The sequence below is a fragment of the Filicampus tigris genome, chromosome 18 (assembly GCF_054856515.1).
Source record: "Filicampus tigris isolate MCC_2025a chromosome 18, RoL_Ftig_1.0, whole genome shotgun sequence".
In the NCBI taxonomy this organism is placed as follows: Eukaryota; Metazoa; Chordata; class Actinopteri; order Syngnathiformes; family Syngnathidae; genus Filicampus; species Filicampus tigris.
The window spans coordinates 13,323,941-13,348,657 of record NC_141234.1 but is presented as its reverse complement, the minus strand read 5'-3'; the positions used below and the strand labels follow the sequence as shown (position 1 = coordinate 13,348,657).

Here is a 24,717-nt window from a genome sequence, read left to right as displayed (position 1 = left end):
AAGGAAATTTCATTCAGCACAAGGTACAACATTGGAACATGACTTCACAAAATTCAAATTCAAATACAGTGTTGAAACAAAGATGCCCACAAAATGTTATCTTTAAAAAAAAAATTTAAAAAATCACAAATACAGGTAAAATTAGCCACCTTAGGCGAAGTCTTACATGGCCATTTTACACAAAAAATGTAAACACTAGGATATTACGAAACACAGGATGGAAAGATCTTTAGATATCTACCCTAACCCTAACCTGGAATCAGCACCCCATCAGGATGGCTATGCCCCAAACCATGATAACCATTCTAGAAACACAAGGTGTCCTTCCAATAAAAGTTATGTATGATTTCCTCGCTTCATTCATAGTTGATTATCATTATCACTTCCTGGTTTCATTTCTTGAGCGGAAAGATAGCATGAGAATGGTTTGCACTCTACCTGTCCCTCTCACTTGTTTAACCTTAAATCTCATAAAATGTGTATTTGAATGTATTCACTGCCATTGATGAATTTACTTGTGTTTTCACAGTCCAGCCATTCAATCCCAGGATCTTATTTCTATTTTTTTTCTATTTTTTTCAAACTTTAGGGTAAAAGAGGGTCTGAAAATGTCTGGCAATGAATGAGTTAATACAATTAGTGTTTCCTCACTTTTCAGGGGTGATACATTCCACGATCGTGATAGATGCATTTCCGCAATGTAGAGATTACACAACATATTTTTTTCCCACAATGTCACATGCCATAATGCTCATGCGGAAGTCAACATCCTGTGGCATTATAGGGAAAAATGTCAAACAGAAATCATACTGCAGACAAAATAATAAAGCCATAAAAAATGCCACATACTTGCGCATGTGGCATTATGGGGGGGGGGGGGGGGGGGGGTTGAAATGCTCTATCTTTCGCATTTAGCCAAAATTTGGTCAATACGTTCGAACAAACCTGGTGCCTGTATTCAATAGTTCAGAGTTGGTGCTTTTAGAGGTGGAAATGTCACTCAGAGTTGTGAATTTTTTAAAACCAGCTTTTTATTTGAATACATCTACAAGTGAGCCGGAGGAGATGTTAAGCTTATCTGTATCTCTCTCTGTTCACTCCTCCCTGCTCGCGTCACGAACACCGCCCCCCCCCCCCCTCTCTCGTTCTTTCTCACCCCCTCGAAGCCAGAGGGCAGCCTTCTTTGGTTGCTACTATTACTGACAACGTCTGTTATTCTTTTCAATGAAAACACTTATCGGTGCATGTTTTACGTTAGGATCTCTGTATGGAGTAATGAGGGACTCTCAAAGAACAAATTTCACTGTTTGCATCGACCATTCAGAGTATATTATCTCAGTGTTGTGAATTGGGAACGACAGCTTAGGTTTACATTTTGAAGCAAATTTTGTCCTAATGGGCTTTACTTTCCTTTTCATTGTTGATGGTCCTGACTAGGGATGTAACGATTCACTGAAGCCCCGATTCAATTCAATTTTCAGGTCCCGATTTTCAATTCGATTCAATTTTTAAAAAATCACTACCAAGCTTTTCTTTTTGCGCTAGTGTGCTGCCGCAGCCATCCACAAACGCAGTGCGCACTGATGTTTGTCGTAAGCGCATAATTTCATTTACACATTCAAAATGTGGTATGCATTTGGAATGGAAAAGAAATTAAAGACATCATTTAGCACTCTAGTATATTCTAATGACCTAAATATGTTGTCTTTTGCTAGGTGTTGCTGTATAGGGCTTGTGAGTGCTGAGATGTCCGAGTTCGATTAGTCTCTATTCAAATTCGATTATTCGATAAATCGGTTTGAATATATTTTAATCAATTTTCGATTAATCGTTACATCCCTAGTTCTGACAGCATGATGCAGACAAATCTTTGAGTAGCACTCAAGAGATATACCTTAAAAGAGAACATTTAAAATCACATTCTTACCAATGAAATGTGCATGTGCAAACTGCAGTGGCATTTTTGCCGTCGAGACAGAAAATATCGTGAAAATGCTGATTGGATAATGGTGAGTGCATTGACTTGCTTATAGGTGTTGAACTGTCATCCAAGATAGCATTTAGCATTAGCCAAAGTAATAACACAACCACTGGTCACCAGATAGATAATTGATGTTCAAATTGTTTTTCATCTGTCTTCTCCACTCGAAGAAATTCCCCTGTAGTTGCACGATGAACAAAAGCAAGCAAGACATGCGGCGCTAACCAATATTGTGTGTCCGGCATGAACGTAGCATAATAGCCTCTAAATTTAGTTCAGTTGGCCATGGGATTCAAGAATGTCGTGAATGCTAGAATTGTAGATTTCAACTAAATCACTCACTGTCAATGTGCAGCACTATAGGCTGAGAATTATTGAATAGCCAGGTTCATGGAAGTGGGATTTATTTTTTTACTGTTTTTTTTTTTTAGTTACAAGTTAATAGCATGCTTATTTCGAGAGAATTTTGTAGGGAACTCTTCCAGCGTGTGACTCCACTTTTCTAAACGTTCCTTCACCTGTTCTCTGCTTTCATTGCAGATAATGTCATCTGCTAACACCATCATCCAAGGGGATTACAGTCTAACCTCTTCTGTCACCCTATGGATCACCATTGCAAGAGGAAGGTGCTCAGATCTGATCCCTGATGCAGTCCCACCTCCACCTTAAACTCCTCTGTCAGTCCTAAAGTGCACCTCATCACTGTTCCGCTGTCTTTATGTCCTGGACTATTTTAACATACTTCTCTGTCACTCCACACTTCCTCATGCAATACCACAGTTCCTCTCTGGGTACCCCGTCATAGACTTTCTCTAGCTCTACAAAGACAAAATGCAGTTCCTTCTGACCCTCTCTGTACTTCTCAATCAATGCCCTCAAGGCAAATAATGCATCCATTCCTAGGCAAGAAACCATAATGTTGTTCACACTCACTCACTTTTGTCCGGAGTCTCGCCTGCACTACTCTTCCTCACAATACTAAAATTTTATTATACGGATTATAATGCCCAGGGGTAATTCAAGTTACGCACGGTTATATATTTTGTGTCGTGCCCCATAGAGAGAACCAGATCGCACACATGCAGGCATAGAAGGGGAGATATCAGAGCGAAGGAGAGCACACACAGCTGCACTACTTTAGTATGGGCGTGGTGGATGTCTTTGCTCAAGAGTACCTGGAGAGTAATCTGGAAAGTTGGAAACAGGCCAGCATATCTCCAAAATCTAGTTGTCTTCTTTTATTGTTGTTGGTGGTGGTGGTGACAGAACTCAGAACTTGGCTCTTACGTTTCAATGCCCACGTCCCTAGACATGAGCTCTTAGATGTTAAATGTAATTATTGTCAATATAAAACGTTTTGAGCATGATAAAAAAAAAACCTCTGAATCATGAATAAGGGAGCTCAGATGTGCTTTGCGGGGACCTGGATCCCATTGACTCTCACGTAAATTGAACTGTGAGTATGAAGTACTGTATGCAAACACTGTAGGAATACCTTGACAATCTCAATGATTCAAAAAAACAATTTTACAAACAATGAGTAACACGTCACACACAATGATCCTTATTGGTAATTGGTTACCACAGAAGTGAAGAGGAATGCATTTTTACCAGTTGGCATATCTAACTAGACGTGTGTCAGGTCAAACAACCGAAAACAGTTTCATAAACAAACATGACAGTAGCATTACTACTATTAAACGTGCATATTCCTGTTTGTAAGTCTCTATTTAATGTTACTATTCTTAAAAAAATTCTCAGTCATGGAGATGGAATTGGATTAAGACAATGATATGTGTGGAAAGATTGTAGTGGTACCTGGCCAAGAATGTCCCCAAGTAGAGTCCACATAGCATGACCTTCACTTCGTAGATCTCCATTGACATTTAGCAGCTCCTCTAGAGATTCACAGAGCTTCATGCAGTCATGCACGACACAGGAGAAAACATTAGATCGGTAGTGCCCCACATACAATTTAATATTACAATTATTGTCAGTGCTGTACCAGTTGCATTCACTTTTGATTTTTACAAACATTTCCCTCTGCCATAACAACAATTATTGTATTTTTCGGACTATAAGTCACACGTTTTTTTTTTTCATAGTTTGGGTGGTCGTGAACTGAGACTTGGATTGGCACCAAAAATCACTGTACCCTAATTGTGTTGACTTTCTTTTGGCGGGTGGCAAATACAGGTACTTCAGTGCATTACAGTACATTCTAGTTAAGGTAACACAGCCTTCGCTAGCCCCGTGCTAACTGTCCTTGTGTCTGATGTCACTACTAAGGTGACTCCAATTGGGTGGTAGTCATTTATAAGGGTATCTGAAACCCAAGTATTTGATTCTTGGGATGAGTCACTATGTTGGTGGATTTCAAACAAGTGGGCATAGATCAGTGAGCAAGGGACAAGTTAAAGAGGTCTGTAAATAGCTCCGCCAGCTCTGTAAAACAGACTTTAAGTAAACGGTTTGGGATGTTATCGGGCCCATTACTCTTCTAGGGTTGGTCCTTCTCAGAACGCTGCACATCTCAGCTGACGATACAGTGAGAGGAGGGGCTTTGTGCTGCCTTTATCGGTATCTTTCTGCCTTGGTCACTGGTGAATGTATCGAAGTCGGAGTATAACTTGTTCAGTTCATCTGAATGTATGTTGTTGTTGCTACTAGTCGGGATGATGTTGCTCTTCTGTTAGAGGTCTGTGATGTGATAGAGGCCCTGCCACATGCATCTGGAGTCAGCGTGGTTAGAGTATCCTTCTAGCTTCACCAGGTACTGTCTCTTGGCGTCTCTGAAACGTCAGTCATATTGTGTCTTGTGTTTCTGGACATTGCAATGTCCTGTAAGGATTGTACTAAAATATTCAGTTGATTTCCACACAAACTCAGGATGTGGCTGCCCAGCCAAATTGAAGGCCATCCAAAATGTTCCTTTGTTCTGTCGCAATCAGTATGTTTTTCCCAGGCTGATTGCCAGAGTTTTATGCTCCAGTCCTGCAAAGTATATACACAGCTAGCTTACGGGATTGGAATGGAGGGTTCTGGGCCCTCAATGAGGAGCTCAGAGCCCGGTTTTGCAAGTTTATCAGACTCCTTATTTCCCTGGACTCCCTGATCACCGGGTATCCAAGCAATGAGAAGACTGTTTCTCTTACCCAGTTCATTCAGGTTTTCAATGCAATGTAAAACAGTGTCCAATGTGACCGTATTGCATCCTATTGCCTTAACAGCAGCCTGAGTATCAGAAAGGACAACTATTATTCGTTGCTCGACCTCCTCCTCAAGCAGTATCTCTGTTGCAGTTGATATAGCGAAGACTTCTGCCTTGAAGACGGTACTCAATAAGAGGGATTGCTGAACGGGAGACCAAGCGCTGTTCGGGTGCTTGATATGAATGCCTACTCCAACTCTTCCATCCAGTTTTAAACCATCGGTGTAGCACCGGAGAAAATGTTCCCCAAGATTGCATTCATATCCAATTGCACCTTGTTTATCTTGTATTTGACACTGAAAGTATCTTTTGAATGTTTAAATTTTTTTCCTAATGTCACCTGGTGTACCCAACAGTGACAAACCGCGTCTTTCTCTATTGCACACATCCACATGACTCTTGGTTTTTCCAGAGGTTCCCACGGTTTGGTCCGTCCAGAGTCCCACGTGATCAATTCGGTAAGACCCACAAACAGCCGTTGCCCTGAAAAACACTTCTATCGGTATGATATTGCGCAACAACTCCATTGCACCCGAAGGTGTGCTTGGGAAAACCAAGGAAATCATTAAAAATGCTAATAGCTGCACCTTCTGGTGTTTTTTCCGCAAACAGATTTCCCATACCGCCAATCTTTAACAGTTTTGTTTGGTCTGTTTGACAAGCTGCCTGTAGCCATGGTAGATGAACATGGATATGTAGTCAGGTTGCCCAAAATGGTCTCTTGGCACAGCCTTATTTGCATCTTTCATGTTGCTATAACCTTGGCCCAGTGTATTAGTTCCTCTTGTTGGAATCTTCATGTGCTGGTGGTATTTTGGGAGGAGACTTAACAAATACAATAAGCAGAGTGTCTGGGTTGCAGTCTCATGTCTATCAATGACTTCATGCAGAAGAGCTAGCACTGTATTTTTGTCTGCTCGCAGTGATATAAAAACAGCCAACATGAATGCAGCACTGAACTGCCTTCATAAATAAAATGGTCTGCACTTTGCCATCAGGTATGATGTCCGTTGAGCAGTACTTTTGTGTCACCTTGAACATCTGTGCATCACCTATTGTTGATAAAGACACACTCCACCACTTTTGTTTTTTCCCAAGGTGGCTGTGCGGTCTCTGTGGTAGATGGTGTGCTTTTGAAGCTGGATGGCCAAGTCTACTGTTTTGATATTGATCGAGGTTTCCGTAAATACTAGAGCAGAGCATTCCCTAATTTCACTTTGAGTGGGTGGTGGTAATGCTGGCTCTTAGCTCTCCCTTGATGGTCCAATTGTTCCAGCCTTTAGCTTAGCAAGAAGATCGCCTCTCTTGCCACCTCTCCGTCGGTGCTTTAAGCATGTCAGCTGGCGGCTACTTTGATCACTCAGGCTTGGTGCTTGAGCAGCATGCAGACTGGTGTTGGTCAGGTCTCATACCAGAAAGCGTAAGTCAAGAAGGTCCAATGAAAACTTGTGGTGAGGTTCTTCATGTTCCAAGAGCATTTCTCCATTGTATGTATGCCTTGAGAGCCAACACTGAACTCTAGATACACATACAGTATAAGCAGTAAATAAAATTTAAAAAAAAACATTTGTGTGGGGAGGATACCGCAAACTCATTATTAGGTTGTAAGTTATTGCAATGAAAGGCTCTGCAACTAAATTGAGTCTTAGTTGCTACAATAATTCCTCCCACTTTAATATGTGCGTATAAAAATTTGTTTGACTTACCTTGAAACTGAAAACAGCTAGCTGTCTGGATGACTGAGAAACGATATATATGTTATTAACGTTAATTTTAATAATTAGTAATGAGGATTCATCCCCGCTTTATGGGAACTACTAATAATGGTTTGATCACAACTTCGTCAACTTCGTTTGAGTAAATGTAATTCCGTGTATGCGTGTAATTTGAAATTATTTTCTGGTAAAAATGTGACCTAAAAAAAAAATCTATAATTGACTTTTAAATTGTGATTAACTCAATTAATTCAAGAACACACTTGATTGTTTCATAAAAACCAAATGGTTTAGTTTGTCTGCTCACCTTATTGTACTCCACATGCAGTTTGTCTTGCTCATTCTCCAGCTTGTCTTTTAAACTCTTCTGTTCAGAGATGTTGTCCTGGATCTGGATCATTCGCATATTACGCTCTGAATATCAATGGGACAAAAATCAACAGCAAAATCATAGTCTATACAAGAAAATCACATCTTAGTGTACCAATGGCAGATATGAATTATATTTCTTGATAAATACGTATGCTTTTAAGGTTATTTGCAGGTATGCCATCCCTGCCTCATTTGGCACCACAATCATGAATTTAAGAGGGAAAAAACATTTTGTTAGACAAGAATCAAATTTGGTAATCAAGACTCCACAAGCTATAAGTACGCTCAAAGCAAACAAAGCACTGCATCACCACAATTTCTTTGATAACAAAAAACACCTAAACTTAGTAGTTAGGTCCAGAAGTATTAGGACAGTGACTGTATGGTTTGTTGATTTGTTTTTATTTATTTTTACATACAAAAACAAGTGATTGTAAATAAATTATGATGTAATTGAAGCAAAGACTTTCAGCTTTAATTAAAGAGGTTTTTAATGCTGAATGATGACTATTATTAAAACAATGGCCATCATCTATGTTGCGTTACTTTGGATGCACGGTAGACACCTACTAATTATCAGCATTCACTTTGCAACATATGTCATGCCTATAGCTGAATTGTGCGCCGTTAAAATTCTGATGACTCCGATGAAACAATAAATTAAATAAATAGCGTGCAACTACTGTAAAAACATGTATCAATCTCTTTTACTGAATGTGAATGACCAATAAACAGGACCCCCTGCTTGACAGGTAGCTTGGTCGTCCTAGGAAAAAAAAAAAAAAAAATCATATTTTGCAGCGAACCCATGGAACTTCCGGTTCAACTTACTAAAGTCGTTCTGCTGGAAATATACAGTAAATTAAAGTAGTAGATTTTGAGTGCCATCTTCTGGAAACAACAACAACCAAATTATGGACAGTGATGGACTTAATTAAATGGTAGTATGTGGCATTGACATTATGCCTGTTTTTGAAGTTGATGCATTTTAAAAGGTACCGTATATGGTATGGGCTCTTAATTGCATGTGTGTGTTGTCATTTTACGCGAGGCGGGGGTGGCATGGCTCAGTGGTTCTAGTGGTCGTCTCCCAAACCAGAGGTTGGGGGTTTGACCCCAGGGCCACTCTGACCATGTCGAAGTGTCCTTGAGCAAGATACTGAACCCCCAGTTGCTCCTGATGCTGCGTTATCAGTAGGTATATGCGGTAACAGTGTGAAGTGCTTTGAGTAACAAAGGTAGAATAGCGCTATACAAGTGAAAGCCCATTTACCATTTTCCGAAGAAGTGGCCGCGAAGGTTATTTTTCACCATTCAAAATACATTCATACACAAACAACAGCACAAATCTCAGTCAAGTTAATTTATACCTACAGTATGTCTATAATATTGTAAGCAGTGAAATCTGGTGATTGATTGGAGAGGGAAGAATATAATGACTCTCCAACTCGGTCAGTGTTTGACCATCCTGTTGTTCTTGTGTATCACGACCAGAGGCGGGGTGGCCATCGGGATGCCAATGTGAATTTTCCTGAACGGCCGATGTATTTCTGGGCGCGTCCTGGCCGTCACGGCCACCAGCAGCCAACCAGCGATTACATTTCAGCTCATGACAATCCGTCGACGACAACTTCACAGTGCATGACGGCTGTCTGTACTTGTGCTGCTGTGTGTCACATAGTAAGAGGAGAAACTCTACAACATAGTTGCAGGCTTGGAGAGTAATGGGATACCTGTACCGGTGTTACGTATTGAGGATACAAAAAAATGCAACTGTAATCAGATTGCAGGTACATTTATTAAAAATGTAGATTACTTTGCAGGACTGCATTTTTAATGCAGATAGAGGAATGGCGCAGTCTAGTCCTCGATTGCTCGTGTAGACCAAGCAAGCTTTCCTGGAGTAAGTGGATAAATGATCACATTACATATTTTATATACAATACAGGGTTTTTGTTGATCAACGAATAAATAAGACAGGTCAATGGCTGTGTATGTGTTGGTCTAAACACGGTCAGTTTCAAAAGTGACTCAGAGGGAATGGACGGTGACTGTTTTGGATCATATTCATTGGATTTATTTATTCATTTTCAATAACATTTACAAAGAAACGTCTGAGCTGTCAAAATCATCCATCATCCCGACTACCGGTTACGTTTGGAGCTAGAAGTAAATATTTCACTAATTCCTGTCATGAATCCTGTGACGAATCAATAGATTGATTCGTCACAAATCATCCACAACCTTACTATCCAAATGCCATATTACCAATATCATCTGCTAAATTTGTCACCAGTAATAAAAAAATACAAACTTTTTTTCACAGTTGTCACATCCATCCATCCATTATCCAATCCGCTTATCATCGTATCAAAATTATGAAAGTGTGTTCCAACTTCTATCCATCCATCCAACTCACTCACTCGCTCGCTCACTCATCTCTGCAGCATGGTGAACAAGTTATAGCCTCTGCCTCACAGTACTTGAGCTTTGAATCTGAATTGCCGTTGCTCAGGCTTCCTCCAGCATACCAAAAGCATGCATATTAAACATCCATAAGAGAAAAAATACCATACAAATACTGCACATAAAAATATATTTCATGCAGATTTTATTGGTTTCTTTTTAAACATATTTGGTATTGAAGTAATCCAAAAGTAATTAAAAGTACATGAGTTACATTACTCTTCTTAAATTATGGTACTTGGATTACGTTACTATCTATATTTTTTAACAGGTAACAAGTAACTGTATTTTTTTTTTTTTTTAAGTAACCCTCCCAACCCTGCCTAGCTGCATGAGTAGCCAGCCGAAGCGTTTAAACCCAAAAACTATTAAAATTAAACATTAAAGGGACACTTGGGTGAGCTTAACATTGGCACTTATATAATAGGTTTGCATGTAAAAATGACATTAGTACTAAAATGCCCACCTCAAAAGACTCTTTAGTGATTTAAGGGCTTTTTTTGTGATTAGGTTTACGACAAATTTCCCCGCCCCAAAAATATGTTATGTTTTTGGTCTCACCGTCTACGTCACGCGAGGAAGGCCTGCGTGGTAATATTGCTCGCTTTGTCAGTTCTGTTGTCTAAAACGGTGACCGATCGCCACCAAAATTCAAATTCACATTACTACTCTTGTCCACTTCAACCTGTGAAAGTATAAAAGTGTTCTGCACAATTGTTTGGATTTATTGACATAAAACGTGATCTCATCATGATCACCCCCACAAAATCAAAAATACCGTGGCGATTGCTCCTCCACTTTCACAAGCTGAAGTGGCCAAGAGCATGAATGCGCACACAAACCCCGACTGGTTATATTTCGGACATTTAGCGACGCTAAACTCGTGTCTCAGGAGGGAGAGAGACGGTGGCTTGCAGCAGCAGCAGGCAGATTGGAGCTTTACGCCCCCTCTTCCCTCCCCGGCTAAAGGTAGGATAATGGGACGGCTTATAGCCAACTAGCTTCAGGTCGTTAAAACATAAGGCGTTAGCCCAGCAACATTAGCTCCTTACTGTCCGCCCAGCGTGTGGAGGTGAAGATGAGCCTGTGTCTTCATGTCGCCTCGCAAGTAGTCACGTGCGGTGTCCCTGCTTGCTTGCAGCCGCCACCATCTACCCGAGTGAAGCGGCGTGAGAGCGACGAAAGCCCTCATCGAACAGCGAAGAAAAATTTCTAGCGAGGGTGACTGCACATTGGCCACATTGGAATGTACCATTTCGGCTATTACCTTCCAAATTAGACGCCGCGTTGTAAGTCAAAAATCCAAATAAATGAGCACGTCTCATTTCCACTTCAGTCTGTGTAAATATCCTGACTGGTGTATAATGCCTCGCCCGTCCTAACCGTGATCAGCAAAGAAGCAGTGTGCGCTCGTCCCAGCCTAAATCTATGTAGCTCTGTTGACTTCCACATTTCCTGATTCTCATAAAAATCAGCCACGGAGAGGTTTATCCTTTTGATATGTTGAAGTGGGCATTAGTAGAGATGTCCACATAAATTTTGGTGCCAATTGATCGCTGTTTTTGGACGTTATAAGCAATGAAAGTACAAAGATTTCCAATGGAGGGATTGGAATCAGTTCTTCCCGTGACTCCGGCCGAACAAGGATAGAATGGTAGGGGGCACGGCCATTCTGCTCATTAACAAGGGGTGTTATTCATGGACTCGCTTATTTCCTAATTTCTCCCAAATTTATTGATAAAATAGAAAATGACAACTATTTTCATTTTCCTGATCAAAAAATCTATGAAATGAACTTGTTAGTGAAAACGTGGCCATCCCGGCCCCACTGTCCCTTTAAACAAGAGATTTCTATGAAAAATGGGGAGAAAATTGGGGGGGGAACAAAACAAAAAAAATATACAAAATAATTGCAAAATGTGGAAAAAATTGGAGGAAAAAAAATCTGCCAATATGCGAATCCACGGGGGGTCCACTGTATATATACACATACATATACATACAAATAAGTGTGTAATGATATGCTGGAGTACAAGCACTAAACAGCCACACTCATCGACACTTAAACAATTATAAAATACAATTGATGTCAAGAGGACACTTTGACCAGTAGTGCTGCATATCAAACATCAGGGGAAAAAAGACCAAAAGCCAAGGACCAAAAAAAAAAAAAAAATGAAATAGTCAAATGAAATGACATATAACATGGGACTTTGAGAGGACCACATTTCCTTACCTAAGTAGTAATTGACAAAGTCTGCAGTGAGTGCAGGCTGCTTGTGTTTCCGACGGCCATCCATACTCGCATTGGTGTCAGATGTGTCCACCGGAAAAATGTCTGTGCTGATCCCCATTAATTCTGCCTTTCTCATTAACTTCCTGATGGCTGAGGCACTAGAGGTCAGAGGTCGCGGCAGCTTCTCCCTTGGCACCCACGCTTGAGGTCGGGTGTTCCTGGACAGCTCTGCTTTTGTGCGGTATTGTTGCAGGCGGGTTGTGATTCTGGCCTATGGGTACAGATGCATTTCAAATGAAAGGTAATTAGAGGAAACTACAGTTTTAGTTTACTACATGTGCAGTGAACTACAGTAAGCAAGTAGCAGTGTTGTACTGTTTATCTTCTGCTGGAGGACCTCATGTAATACAAACTATGTGCCATCTTACCTGAGCTTCAGGAGTGAGCTGTTTCTCTCTCTCAAGCAAAGAAACCTTACAGTAGGACTGCAAGGCCAAGTAGTTTTTTCTTTTCCACTTCCTATCAAAGCGATCTGCATGCTGCTTGCAGTAGGCAAAAAATGGATCTGCAATATCCTATAGGATCACAAAATATTTACTTTCATTTGAATGTTACAAATGGATGGGGGTGGTATCTTTTCGCTGGCGTCGAAAGGAATCCTCACATCTCCAAAACACACTTTTCAGGAAAACAAAAAAAACTATATTTGTTTGCATGGCATTAACATTGTGGGGAGTCATGTGAGGAGGACCCTGGAAATGGCAGCACATACGGTATGCTCCCATCCTCTGCCTACAAATAAGAACATTTAACTGTAAACCCTCCATAAATGTTTACTTACCACAATGAGTAAGTGGTGGTGGGATTAGGTGGTGCTAACGACACAACGGACAGTGGAAAACCAGAAGTAAGCAAACACATTTAAGACTACAGTCATCATGTAGGCTTATCCTGCTCATCACACTAGCACTAAAACTAATCCAAAAAACTGTGACGGGGATCTCTTCACAGAAATTACAAAAATGAGAATGACTTTGAATAAGATGGTGAGCGACAGTGACGTACTCGGACATAGATGCGCTCAAGAACGCAGTAAGTACTCTGCAAATTTGTCTGGATGAAGCTGAAAGATGCATTTTGAACGTGGAGGATAGCGATGCTATAGTGGCTAACAAAAGCAAAGCGTTATGGCAGAAAGTTGAACGACTGTGGAGTTGTGTTGATAACTATGAAAATTGAAGGAGATGAAAAAACATTGAAGTGATTGGATTGAAATATGGAAAAGAAGCAGCCAGCACAATTAATGAAGACGATATCGTGTGATGGAAAGGAGCTGCAGACCGATATGTATGTGTCGAGAGGAGTCACAGATGTGCAGGGCCCCAGCTCGACAAGGATAAGCATCCAAGGATAATAATGGTTGAGGTTTCTAGGATAAACAGCCCGACAGAAAGTATTGGCAGCCGCAAAAAAAAAAAAAAAACTGCAAGGGAAGCAGTGGGAGCTGCACTCGTCTACAAGGATATGACCAAGGAGCGGTCCGACATGCAGAGACGGTTCTTCCCTCTGATAAAATGGCAATAAAGTGACTATGCATGTGTTTTTTTTTTATCCCGACCTCTTCTGCAGCAGCTTCTGACAGGAGCCCCTCTCTCTGTGCACAAGTGACATGGAAGTAGGACCGACACATTCCTGCATCACAGCTAATGCACACACCAGTCCTGGCAAAGCGGTTATCTTCGCAGAAACTGCATTCCTAAAAAAAAATAAAACTTGCATTTGATCACATTCAACGTCCAAAAATCATTTCTCAAAGATACTGAACATGAACCCCTATTTTTAGTGAGTGAAAGTAAACAGTATATGAATCTTATACTGTAGTGCATTTAGATGCCATGAAAAATATTTGCCCTATTGCTGATTTTTTGCGTGCATATTTATCACATTTAAATGTTTCAAATATTCAAACCAATAGTAATATCTCAAACAACTAATGCAAATAAATATAAAATGTAGTTTCTAAATGATGATTTTATTTAATAAGAGGGAAAAAATCAAATCCTATCTAGCCCTTTGTGAAAAAGTAATTGCCCCCTGAACCCAATAACTGGTTGTGCCACCCTCGGTAGCAATACAGAAATCAAACGGTGACGATTACTAGTGATGTGTCTTTTGCATCGCTGTGGAAGATTTTTATTCAGTCCATTCTTCAAAGAATTATATCAGAAGGTCTTTAAGCATTAACTGCCCTAAGGTCATATCACACCACCTTAATTGTATTTAAGTCCAGAGTTTGACTTGGCCTCTCCAAAACCTTTATTTATTTTTAAACCATTCAGAGATGGACTTGCTGGTATGTTTCAGGTTGTTGCATTCAGGTCATCAGGACACAAAGCAGCACCAGACCAATGCACCATGTTTGACGGATGCCATGTTCTTTTCATCAAAAGCTCGCATTTTTACACCAGATTTATTGGGCCACAGACCTTGTAACGAATAAACAAATAAAATTAGCCTTATACACTGCCTTATAAAAACTATTCATACCCCTTGAATGCTCACAAATTAGCACGTGATGAATTGTAAATTGGAACAGAAGTGATCAGCTGTCAACGCTCTTTGTTTCCTTTCATTTCCGTTATAGCTATCTATAACTCTTATGATCAAGTTGTTGGGACTGACTACCAGTGCTCCTCTTCCTGGAGTTTTGAGGCTGTTTGACCCCGTGTGGTGAGATCTCTTGGGTTGATCTTCTGACTACAATGGTACCAGCTTTCGGGTGTGGTCAATGACTGGATCGCCATCACTCTGTTTGCCACAAAGTGTTTCTACTTGTTTGCTAAGCTGCGAAACCACTGGAGTACAATGAAGTCCTGGTTCGGTTGCATGTCCATTGCCCGAAGTAAATTGCTTTACAATGCAGCAATCAGAGCTCCCGTTAGTTCAAGGCATGTAAGAGTAAGTTTCTTGATAGACAACTTTTGACTTGGGCAATCAACTTGGTCCCAATTTCTCTTCCAACTGTTTGTTCTCTCTTCAGTAAAATGTGGGGAATTTATCCGTGCATAACATCTGGGAATGTTTGTTTTATCAATCTGTAGGAGTTATAGACATAATTGTTGCCACCTTGAGAGAGATTATCTGGAAGCTTGTCATCAGAACCGATGCACCTTTGCCAAATATCCTGGGAAAAACATTTCACCCTTTTTCAGAATGGTGTTAAGAATCCCATTGGGTCAAATATTTTAGCTGATGATTGCTGGACACTGCTTTGTGTTCTCTTTGTCTTTGAAGATGATCTTATGAATGGTGAGAGATGGTGTGGAGCAGACCAAGTCCAAGATGTGTCTGCGTGTGTGTGCGACGTGACATACTGGGTGAAGCTGAGGCAGTTTAATCCATTAAGGCCTAATGCGCCTGGATCAACAGCTCCCCAAAACCTAGGGCGACTATAGACTCACCCTCTAAAACCTGAAGTTTTCCCAGAAATTCAATACCTACAAAATAATTAATATCTCCGTCTCTGTAGCAGATAGAAACATAATTCCATAATCTTAGACATGTGGCTTTCACACAGGAACGAGTTTATTCTGATTTACTGTTTCAGTCAAAAATGTAAAAATAAAGTGTCAGTGCCATAGAAGCACTATTTTTAATTTTAAAAAATCAAGTGGTAATTCTGTTACAAAGACGTCGATATTGTCATTGTCAAGGCAGTGTCACCTGTTATCACTGCAAGATTAGCTCGATTAAAAGGGAAAGTCAACCCAAACATATTTTTTTCAAGAATATGTTCTATGCAAGCTCACTAGTTGAAACAAGGCATTGTGATAAATATTGCGCTTATGGAATAAGAGTTAATCCACCCGTTTTTAGCCATCTCGAGGGGCGCCCATTTTGTCACTTCAGTCGACTGAGAATGACATCACAACTACCCAGGGCTCAGGTAACGACCAATCACGGCTCAGCTTTAGAAAACTGGCGAGCTGTACTGTACACTCAAACCTAGTGAATCATTTCCTGAATCAGTCATGTGGTACACCCGCTTCGCGGGGCTTCAAACGTCACCACGTACGTCATCAACACACGAATCGACCCGCCGTTCAAGAACCACTCATCTACATTACTCGGCACAGGCTTCAGAGATTCGACCCAAATAGCACATCACCAATTTTTGTTCCTTAGAATTGCTTTCAGTTGTATTATACATGTTTTGGGTTTTCTTGTTCTTTAGCATCATGCAATTTCCGTTTATCTCCTATCTTGCCTTTTGCAAGCACTTTTTGTTTCTCATGTTTTTCCTGGTTGACTGAAACCAGCGTCTTAATTTGTACTTTGTCGGTCCTGCGTTCTTTTTTCTGAATATAAAACAGTTTTTTTCAAATTCTTATCCTGGTCTGCGTTTGTAGAATCCACCTCTTTCTGGAAACCTTGCACATTATCCTGACAGAGAGATCCAACCATGGATTCTGCCGACCCGGATAAAATAATGCATGCACTGGCCAGTCAAGGACGATTAGTGGGACAGCAGCAGACCGCGCTGGCGGAACTCCGTGACGCGGGCGCCCACCTAGCCCACCAATTTGGGCTAGGTGGGTTCCCGCGTCACGCAGTTTAGTTCCCTGGTCCCACCACCCCGTGACCCCCACCTTGCCACTACCAATTTGCACCTGCCCATGGGTGCGGCTCGAGAACCTAACTTACCTCATCCTTCCCGGTATGGTGGAGAACCTGGCTTGTGTGGTCAATTTATTCATCAGTGTATCTTAATCTTCGACCAACAACCCTCCACTTACGCTTACGAAAGTAACAAAATAGCGTTTATGATGAGTCTGTTGACTGGCCAGGCTAGTGCATGGGCTATAGCCGTGAGCAACGTACGCCCTGAGCTTCGGTCCCCTTTTCCAGAGCGTATTGCGGAAATTCGTCGGGTGTTTGACCACCCGGTCCGCGAAAAGAGGCCGGAGGTCAGCTGTTAGACTGCGTCCAAGGCAGTCAGTCAGTCGCCGACAATTCAATGACTTTTCGAATTCTAGCAGCTGAAAGCGGTTTTGATGACGGCGCACCGTTTTTCATCGCGGATTAGGTTCCTCCTTAAAAGATGAACTCACTGTTCATGATGACACCTCGACTCTGGAGGAGCTCATAAGTGTGGAGCAGAGAAAGATTTTTCTCATGGCATCCAGAGCAGCCCCGATAGTATTAGGTTTAACATGGCTAAGAACGCATAATCCGGTCATTGCATGGGACCACCTTTCTATTGAAAATTGGAGCCCTTTTTGCCATGCTCATTGTTTATGGTCAGCCACTAAAGGGAGTATAACCATGTCTGGCTGTGCGGAAGAGCAAATTTGTTTAGACCATGTGCCAGTAGACTACCACGATTTACGTCAAGTCTTTAGTAAAGATCGTGCCCAGTCCTTACCCCCACACCGACCCTATGATTGTGCCATTGAGTTAGTACCCAACACCCCTCTTCCAGCGTCCCGATTATATAATATCTCACAACCGGAACAGGAAGCCCTCAAAGAATATATTTCAAACTCCCTGGCAGCTGGGTTTATACGGCCTTCGAAGTCCCCTGTTGGGGCCAGGTGCTTCTTTGTCGAAAAGAAAGACAAATCATTGCGCCCATGTGTGGATTATAAAGGACTTAACGAAATTACTGTCAAGAACAAGTATCCACTCCCATTGCTAGATTCCGCCTTTTCACGACTACAGTCGGCCACTGTTTTTTCCAAACTTTACCTACGTAGTGCTTACCAATGTGGCGAGTGGAAAACTGCTTTCAAAACACCCTTAGGACATTTTGAATATCTGGTGATGCCGTTTGGTCTGACCAATGCTCCCGCTGTTTTTCAGAACTTGATTAATGATGGATACTGAGGGATATGATAAATGTGCTCTGTTTTGTATACAGTGGTACCTCTACTTACGAAATTAATTGGTTCTGGAAGAAAGTTCTTAAGTAGAAAATTTTGTAAGTAGAGACGTGTTTTCCATGTAAATGCCCTAATACGTTCCAAGCCCCTCAATATTCAGATATTTTATAAAGCATAAAAATGCATCAAAACATGTAACGAATACATGTTCCAATTAGATTTTTGCGCAATAAATGAGAGTTGTGCATAATGTAAAAAAAACAACGAATAGAGTAAAGAATAAAAATGATGGTCGTTTACCTTTTAATTGCTTTCCTCATCGCTTTTCGCCCTCTTTGGTTCATGTTCTCTCTCAGAAGTGTTTTTTGCCTGGCGTTTGGTAAAGAACTGATTTAATAACGTGGCGACTGCCGATACATTACGGTCAGAGTCTTTGGCGAGATCAACCGAACGCATCCCTTTTTCATACTTTTCTATTATCTCTTGCTTTGTTTGTATGGCCAAAAAACCCAATTTTCTCAATTTTTCTTTTCCTCGTTTCTAATTCACGTAAAACTATCCAAACAACTCATAGCCTGAGGGACGAATGATGAGGACGTTGCATAGACATATCTATCACATATATATCTATTTACCTGTCTATCTACACAGATAGACACATATGGTAGAGGTCCCTCTTAGCCAATGGGATGCCAGGAAGATGCCAGGTAATAGCCAATGGCAGAGCAGCTGTGAGTATGTTGCGTTCAGGAAACTCTGGAGCTGCGAGTGGCAGCCCACACTGCGAGTAGCAGCCCATACTGCGAGTAGCAGCCCATACTTTTACCTTTCGTATCCTGAAATTTCTTTCGTAACAAGAGGCAATATTTTCCTGTTGATACGTTTCGTAACTTGAAAATTTGTTATGAAGAGACGTTCGTAAGTAGCGGTACCACTGTATTTAGACGATATCTTGATATTCTCGCGCTCCATGGAAAAACACCAACAGCACGTCCACTGTAATCTTGCAACGCCTATTAGAAACTAAGCTATTCGTTAAAGCAGAAAAATGTGAATTCCATGTAGATTCTATACAATTTATGGGATTCATAATTGAGAAAGGACAGCTTAGAGCTGATCCTTCCAAAACTCAGGCCGTGGTGGACTGGCCCATATCAACCACTCGAAAACAGTTGCAGCGATTCTTAGGCTTTGCGAATTTCTATCGTAGATTTATAAAGAATTACAGTCGCAGAGCGTGACTCTTACTCGTCTCAACTCTAGCCAGATCCCCTTTAGATGGGATCGTACTGCTGAAAGTGTAATCCTAGACCTTAAAACAGCCTTTACAAGTCCACCTATATTGCGCCATCCTAACCCTGATCTCCAATTTGTGGTAGAAGTGGACGGTTCGGATTCAGGAGTGGGGGCCGTATTGTCCCGGCGTTCCCCGGTCAACCACAGACCCCACCCCTGCTCCTTCTTCTCTCATCAACTCAGCCCTGCCGAAGCCAACTATGATGTGGGAAACCGAGAACTTGTGGCCATAGTTCTGTCCCTACAGGAATGGAGACACTGGTTAGAAGGCACTAAAGAGCCTCTCACCGTGTACACGGACCATAAGAATCTCGTCTATATTCGCACCGCCAAAAGACTTAACTCACGCCAAGCACGCTGGGCTCAGTTGTTAACCAGGTACAATTTCACTTTAACCTATGGCAAAGGATCCAAGAATGTGAAACCCGACGCCCTCTCCCGAATTCATGGCCCCGCGGAAGAGATGGCTGAACCAGTGAACATCCTGCCTGGCCAATCCTGGCGCCTTGGCTCCTCCCTCCGCCCCGCCTCCTCCCCCCCGACTGGTTGATGGTGATCCGGTGTACACGGTGAAGGAGACACTGGACTCCAGGCGCAGGGGCTATGGGCCGGAGGAGGGGCAGTGGGTTCCCCGCTCCTGGATCCATCCCTTCTCATCTTCCACTCGACCAACCCTTCCAAGCCAGGTGGTCCGCCAGTAGGCGTCCGTTGAAGGAGGGGTGGGGGGGGGGGGGTACTGTCAGGATTTGTTTAGTTTTAGCCTCCTTCTCCTGCTGGAGTGGTGGGCCTGTCCTTGGCAGCACACCTGTGCTGCATTTTCAATCAGTGAACTTTTTAAGGACGGTCAGGCATACTGCACTCTGTAGGATCTTTCGCCTTGCTCATGACTCTGTTGCCAAGTGATTTTTCTAGATGTTCCATGGTTTTGCCCGTTTGCTCTTGCCTCGTTTTTGCCTAGTTTCGTGTAAGTAATATTTTTTTTCCTTAGAATTACTTTCAGTTGTATTATACGTGTTTTGGGTTTTCTTGTTCTTTAGCAACAAGCAATTTCCGTTTAAATCCTATTTTGCCTTTTGCAAGTGCTTTTTGTTTCTCACGTTTTTCCTGGTTGATTGAAACCAGCGTCTTAATTTATACTTTGTCGGTCCTGCGTTCTTTCTGTAAATAAAACCGTTTTTTTTTTTTATTCTTATCCTGGTCTGCGTTTGTAAAATAGACCTCTTTCTGGAAACCTTACAGATTATCCTGACAGAAGCATTTAAGTGAGAAAGTATGAAAAAAAAAAACTGAAATCAGAAAAGGGGAAAATAGTTTTTCACAGCATTAGACATGAAAATGGAAACATTACTTACCTTGGCCCCATATTTTGAATAATTCATCTCAGTGAGAGTCACTGGTCGTAGTTTATCGATGTCTCCAAACGCAACCCCAGGAACATAAAGTGCGCATACCACATGCACCCATCTGAAAAGATTGAAGAACAAAATCAAAATGACTGAAACTTGTGAAGGGAAACTAATTACAAGTTTAACTCTTTCCGTGACTGAGCTCGTAACTCAATTTAGTCAAATCACAAACTGTGATAAGGACGCGCAATACTGTGCAGAAGTTGTGGCAATCGCTGCTTCAATTTCGTAGCGATTTATTTGAAGCATGCTAGCACCTCAAATTTTGGCCTGCAACATAAAAAAAGTAATAATAAAAGAAAAAAAGAAAATAAACCAATTCGTAACTCTGAAAACTCTTAACTCCTTCACTGCCAGACATTTTCAGACCCTCTTTTACTCTAACGTTTGAAAAAAATTGAAAAAAATATAAATAAATTCCTGGGATTGAATGGCTGGACTGTGAAAAGACAAATAAACATGTCAATGGCAGTGAATGAGTTAAGCCAGTGCACTCACAATTCAAGGTTCAACTGTGTATTGGAATAATGCTTAAAAAAATATTATTTATTTATAATAAATAAATAAATATATTTATATCTTATTTACTCAGAAACATTTAATTATTTAAAGCGTAAATCAACCCAAGCATATTTTTTTTCAAGAATATGTTCTATGCAGGCGGCACGGTGGACGACTGGTTAGCACGTCTGCCTTACAGTTCGGAGGTCGTGGGTTCGATCCCGGCTCCGGCCTCCCTGTGTGGAGTTTGCATGTTCTCCCCATGCCTGCGTGGGTTTCCTCCGGGTACTCCGGCTTCCTCCCACACTCCAAAAACATGCATAGTAAGTTGATTGGACTGTCTAAATTGCCCCTAGGTGTGATTGTGAGTGTGGATGTTTGCCTCTGTGTGCCCTGCGATTGGCTGGCAACCAATTAAGGGTGTCCCCCGCCTACTGCCCGAAGACAGCTGGGATAGGCTCCAGCACGCCCGTGACCCTTGTGAGGATAAGCGGTATGGATAATGAATGAATGAATGAATGAATGTTCTATGCAGGCCCACTAGTTGAAACATGTCATTCTGATTAATATTGCATTTGTGGAATATGAGTTAAGCAGCAAAATCCACCCCATTTTAGCTATCTCAGGGGGCGGCCATTTTGTCGCTTCTGTCAACTGAAAATGACATCACAAATACTCAGGCTTCAGATAACGACCAATCATGGCTCAGCTTCTGAAAACAGGTCAGCCGTGATTGGCCGTTACCTGATCCCTGAGACACTGTGATGTCATTTTCAGTCGACAGAAGTGACAAAATGGCCGACCCCAGAGATGGCTAAAAACGGGTGGATTATGTCTTATTCCACAAACGCAATATTTATAAGAAAGCCTTGTTTCAACTAGTGGGCCTGCATTGAACATATTATTGAAAAAAACATGTTTGGGTTGACATGTATAAGTCTCACCGGAGTATAAGTGGCACTTTGGGGGTAATTGATTTGATAAAATCCAACACCAAGAACAGACATGTCATTTAAAATTTAAATGACGATCAATTTAAAATAAAAATAGAATAGAGGCAACAACAGGCTGAACGGTATGCTTACATGACACAACGGCCCGGCCACCCAAGTTTTCTCCATCGCGTAACGCTAATATTAAATGCACAAGCTAGCAAATGAGTAAAACAAATAGACGTATTGGGCACCACTCGCAAGAGTTTCAATCCAATCACGTGATTGGAAATTGGGACTGATTATGTAATTTTCATCTGACTGGTATCAGCTAAAAAAAGATCAGATACATTTTCTTTAAAGTTTAAAAAGCCACAAAATAATGCTGGGGTTCCTTTCAGTCAAATGGAACAGCAATAGCTGAGTATTATATTTTATAATGTAACATTTCGGGATATTTAGTGCTGCTACTTTACGGCTTTCAGAGAGAAATTTGTGCATCTGCAGCGATAATGCTCTGCAGTGAGCAATGCCTCCCAAACAGCGTGACTCCCCAGAGCATGTGTGAGGAACAAAATGGCCACTTATCCATGACTCCTTGAGAAAAAAGAGGCACGGAAACATTTTGCTTACACGGCCGAGAGTCAGAGCAAGCCTAAATAGACTACAAACTGCAATGTCTGTTGTAAAGCCGCACCGACCAAAGTGAAAGAGTCCATTCACTGGCTGAATGGCATCGACAAAGAGTTAAAAGTGCAACGGGTTAGCAAAAGTTAACGTCAAAAATAAGTTTGACGAGTAGCAATTATTTTATGACAAGCAAGCATGCGTCTCACTGGTGGCATTTGAAGAGGCAATTAATTATATTTTTTGTAGATGATCGGTATCGAGCACGAAGCAAAAAACTGCGATACAGATAAATATGACGGTTAAGGCAAACACTTCAAAGTGACAATCGGGACATCCCTACATTTTAAGACATGAAAAATACACTCGAAGATTTTGGTTACCCCGGACTATCAGACTTGAGTTTGGTGTCACACAATTTCAAATGCATATTGAAGGGAAGAGAATCCAAAGTCCAATATAGAGATATCCATCTCTAGCAAGCAACCGCTTCACAGTTTAATTTGCTGTGTTTTTCATGCTCTACTGAAGTAGTAAATTTGGGTGCAGGCTGGCTAAGGAGCTCTATCAGCGATAACGTGGCTGAAGTCTCCACGCTTCACATAACACACTCTTTTCTCTTATTCCCTTTATTTCACTATCTCTCCTCTTCCTCCTCTCATTCCTCTACCAGCCTCCTCCCTATAAGTCAATTTTCTCTTCTGCAACTGAACATAAGTACATTTCAGATAACCTTTGGCAGACTATACCATTTGTATTTGATTCTGCATACATTTCATTTGCTCTGATTGGCATCTCTCCAATGGGTCTTTCTGCCACTGTAGCCTACCTCCCAGCATCTGTCTCTTTGAAGATACCATCCTGGTTGGGGCAAAGCTCGCAGCTTGGCATCACTCCATTCTTACAGGCGTCACAAAACCAAGGTTCTGTTGAGTTCTCTGATGCTGAGCTCATTATCGAGTCACTCTCCCCATCAACGCCATAACACCCTGAAAATACCGAACATCTTATTAAAAGCACAACACATTGTACAATTAGTGTTTCTCCTTTTAGCTAAATGCTTTTATTTTATTATTTACATTCATTCACTACTTTTCGGGAAGTCGAATGTGTTCAGATGTTGCCCAAAGTATTTATGTTAGAGGAACCTTGGCATGTACAAACACAAGAATCAATCACCTGTCTGTGATGAACCATCTGGTCATTCAAATTACCCTCGTCAATCTAGTGTGACACTGCAGCTTTACTAATTGTTTGATAAAAGAAATGTATCCTAACAGAAGCAAGAGGAGCAAAACCAAAATTCTAAAATCCTTCTCAGAATTTCCTGAGGTCTGTGATCCCATTGCTATGGTGATGTGGTTGCTATGGTAGATTTTACAGCTGCGAGAATGGTCGTCATTACGAATGAAGCCAGAAAGCAGTAGTCTGCTTCTGTTGGGGAGATAACACTAACTTCTAATTCAGTCAACCACCCTTTAGGCATTTTGAGCAATGAGAAACTCTCACAATCAAAAACTTCGTTTTCTACATGGCCACTGGGTGCTGTGCTGGAGTAAGAGCAAGAATTGCAGCATAGTTATTCATTTATTCGGCGCTACACTTTGTTTAGTGCATGTGTGGTCCATTTTCAATGTCTCAATATGGCCTGAACTCCTTTACAAATGCTAAGGGTCTGTCATGATAATGTTGTTTATTGTAAGATTGACTTAAAGCTCGAGTGTGAAGTCATTTCAGAAAATGCGAAATGAAGTTTAAGTAAAGTAGTTAACATAATAAAAAAAAATACAGCATGAAAAAAAATCTCATTTCTATTTGGTATATTCGACAAAGTAATCGTTTTTACGAAGTTGGATCCTGGCAAGCGACAACCCGGAAGTAAAACGTCATGTCAAGACAACAACGGCAGGCCCATATTGTCAAATTAGCGTTACTTCTTGTCACATTGTGATAGTACTAATAGGCACAACTAAGGTATATTTAAGAAATCCTAAAATGCAAGTGAATCTGTAGTAAGATTGACTTGATTGGCCATTTTCCAGGTCAACAGTTATGCCAGCCCATGGTGTAGTGGGTAGAGAGCGTTCGCTCC

At 41.2% G+C, this 24,717-nt stretch overlaps 1 protein-coding gene and 1 long non-coding RNA gene across 6 annotated transcripts in view; one reads left to right on the top strand and one right to left on the bottom strand.

The window, feature by feature from the left end:
• Positions 1 to 24,717, top strand: part of LOC147132618 (uncharacterized) — a 385,135-nt gene that overhangs the window by 204,974 nt on the left and 155,444 nt on the right. The gene's annotated exons all lie outside the window — the stretch shown is intronic.
• Positions 1 to 24,717, bottom strand: part of phf14 (PHD finger protein 14) — a 103,530-nt gene that overhangs the window by 66,955 nt on the left and 11,858 nt on the right. For all 5 annotated transcript variants that reach the window (XM_086014567.1, XM_086014568.1, XM_086014569.1 and 2 more), the window contains 7 exons: positions 23,455 to 23,614; positions 20,512 to 20,623; positions 13,600 to 13,737; positions 12,410 to 12,556; positions 11,982 to 12,252; positions 7,215 to 7,321; positions 3,800 to 3,895 (listed from right to left, as the gene is read on the bottom strand). In XM_086014567.1, coding sequence (XP_085870693.1) covers positions 3,800 to 3,895; positions 7,215 to 7,321; positions 11,982 to 12,252; positions 12,410 to 12,556; positions 13,600 to 13,737; positions 20,512 to 20,623; positions 23,455 to 23,614 — 1,031 coding nt within the window. The remainder of the gene's footprint in view (positions 1 to 3,799; positions 3,896 to 7,214; positions 7,322 to 11,981; positions 12,253 to 12,409; positions 12,557 to 13,599; positions 13,738 to 20,511; positions 20,624 to 23,454; positions 23,615 to 24,717) is intronic.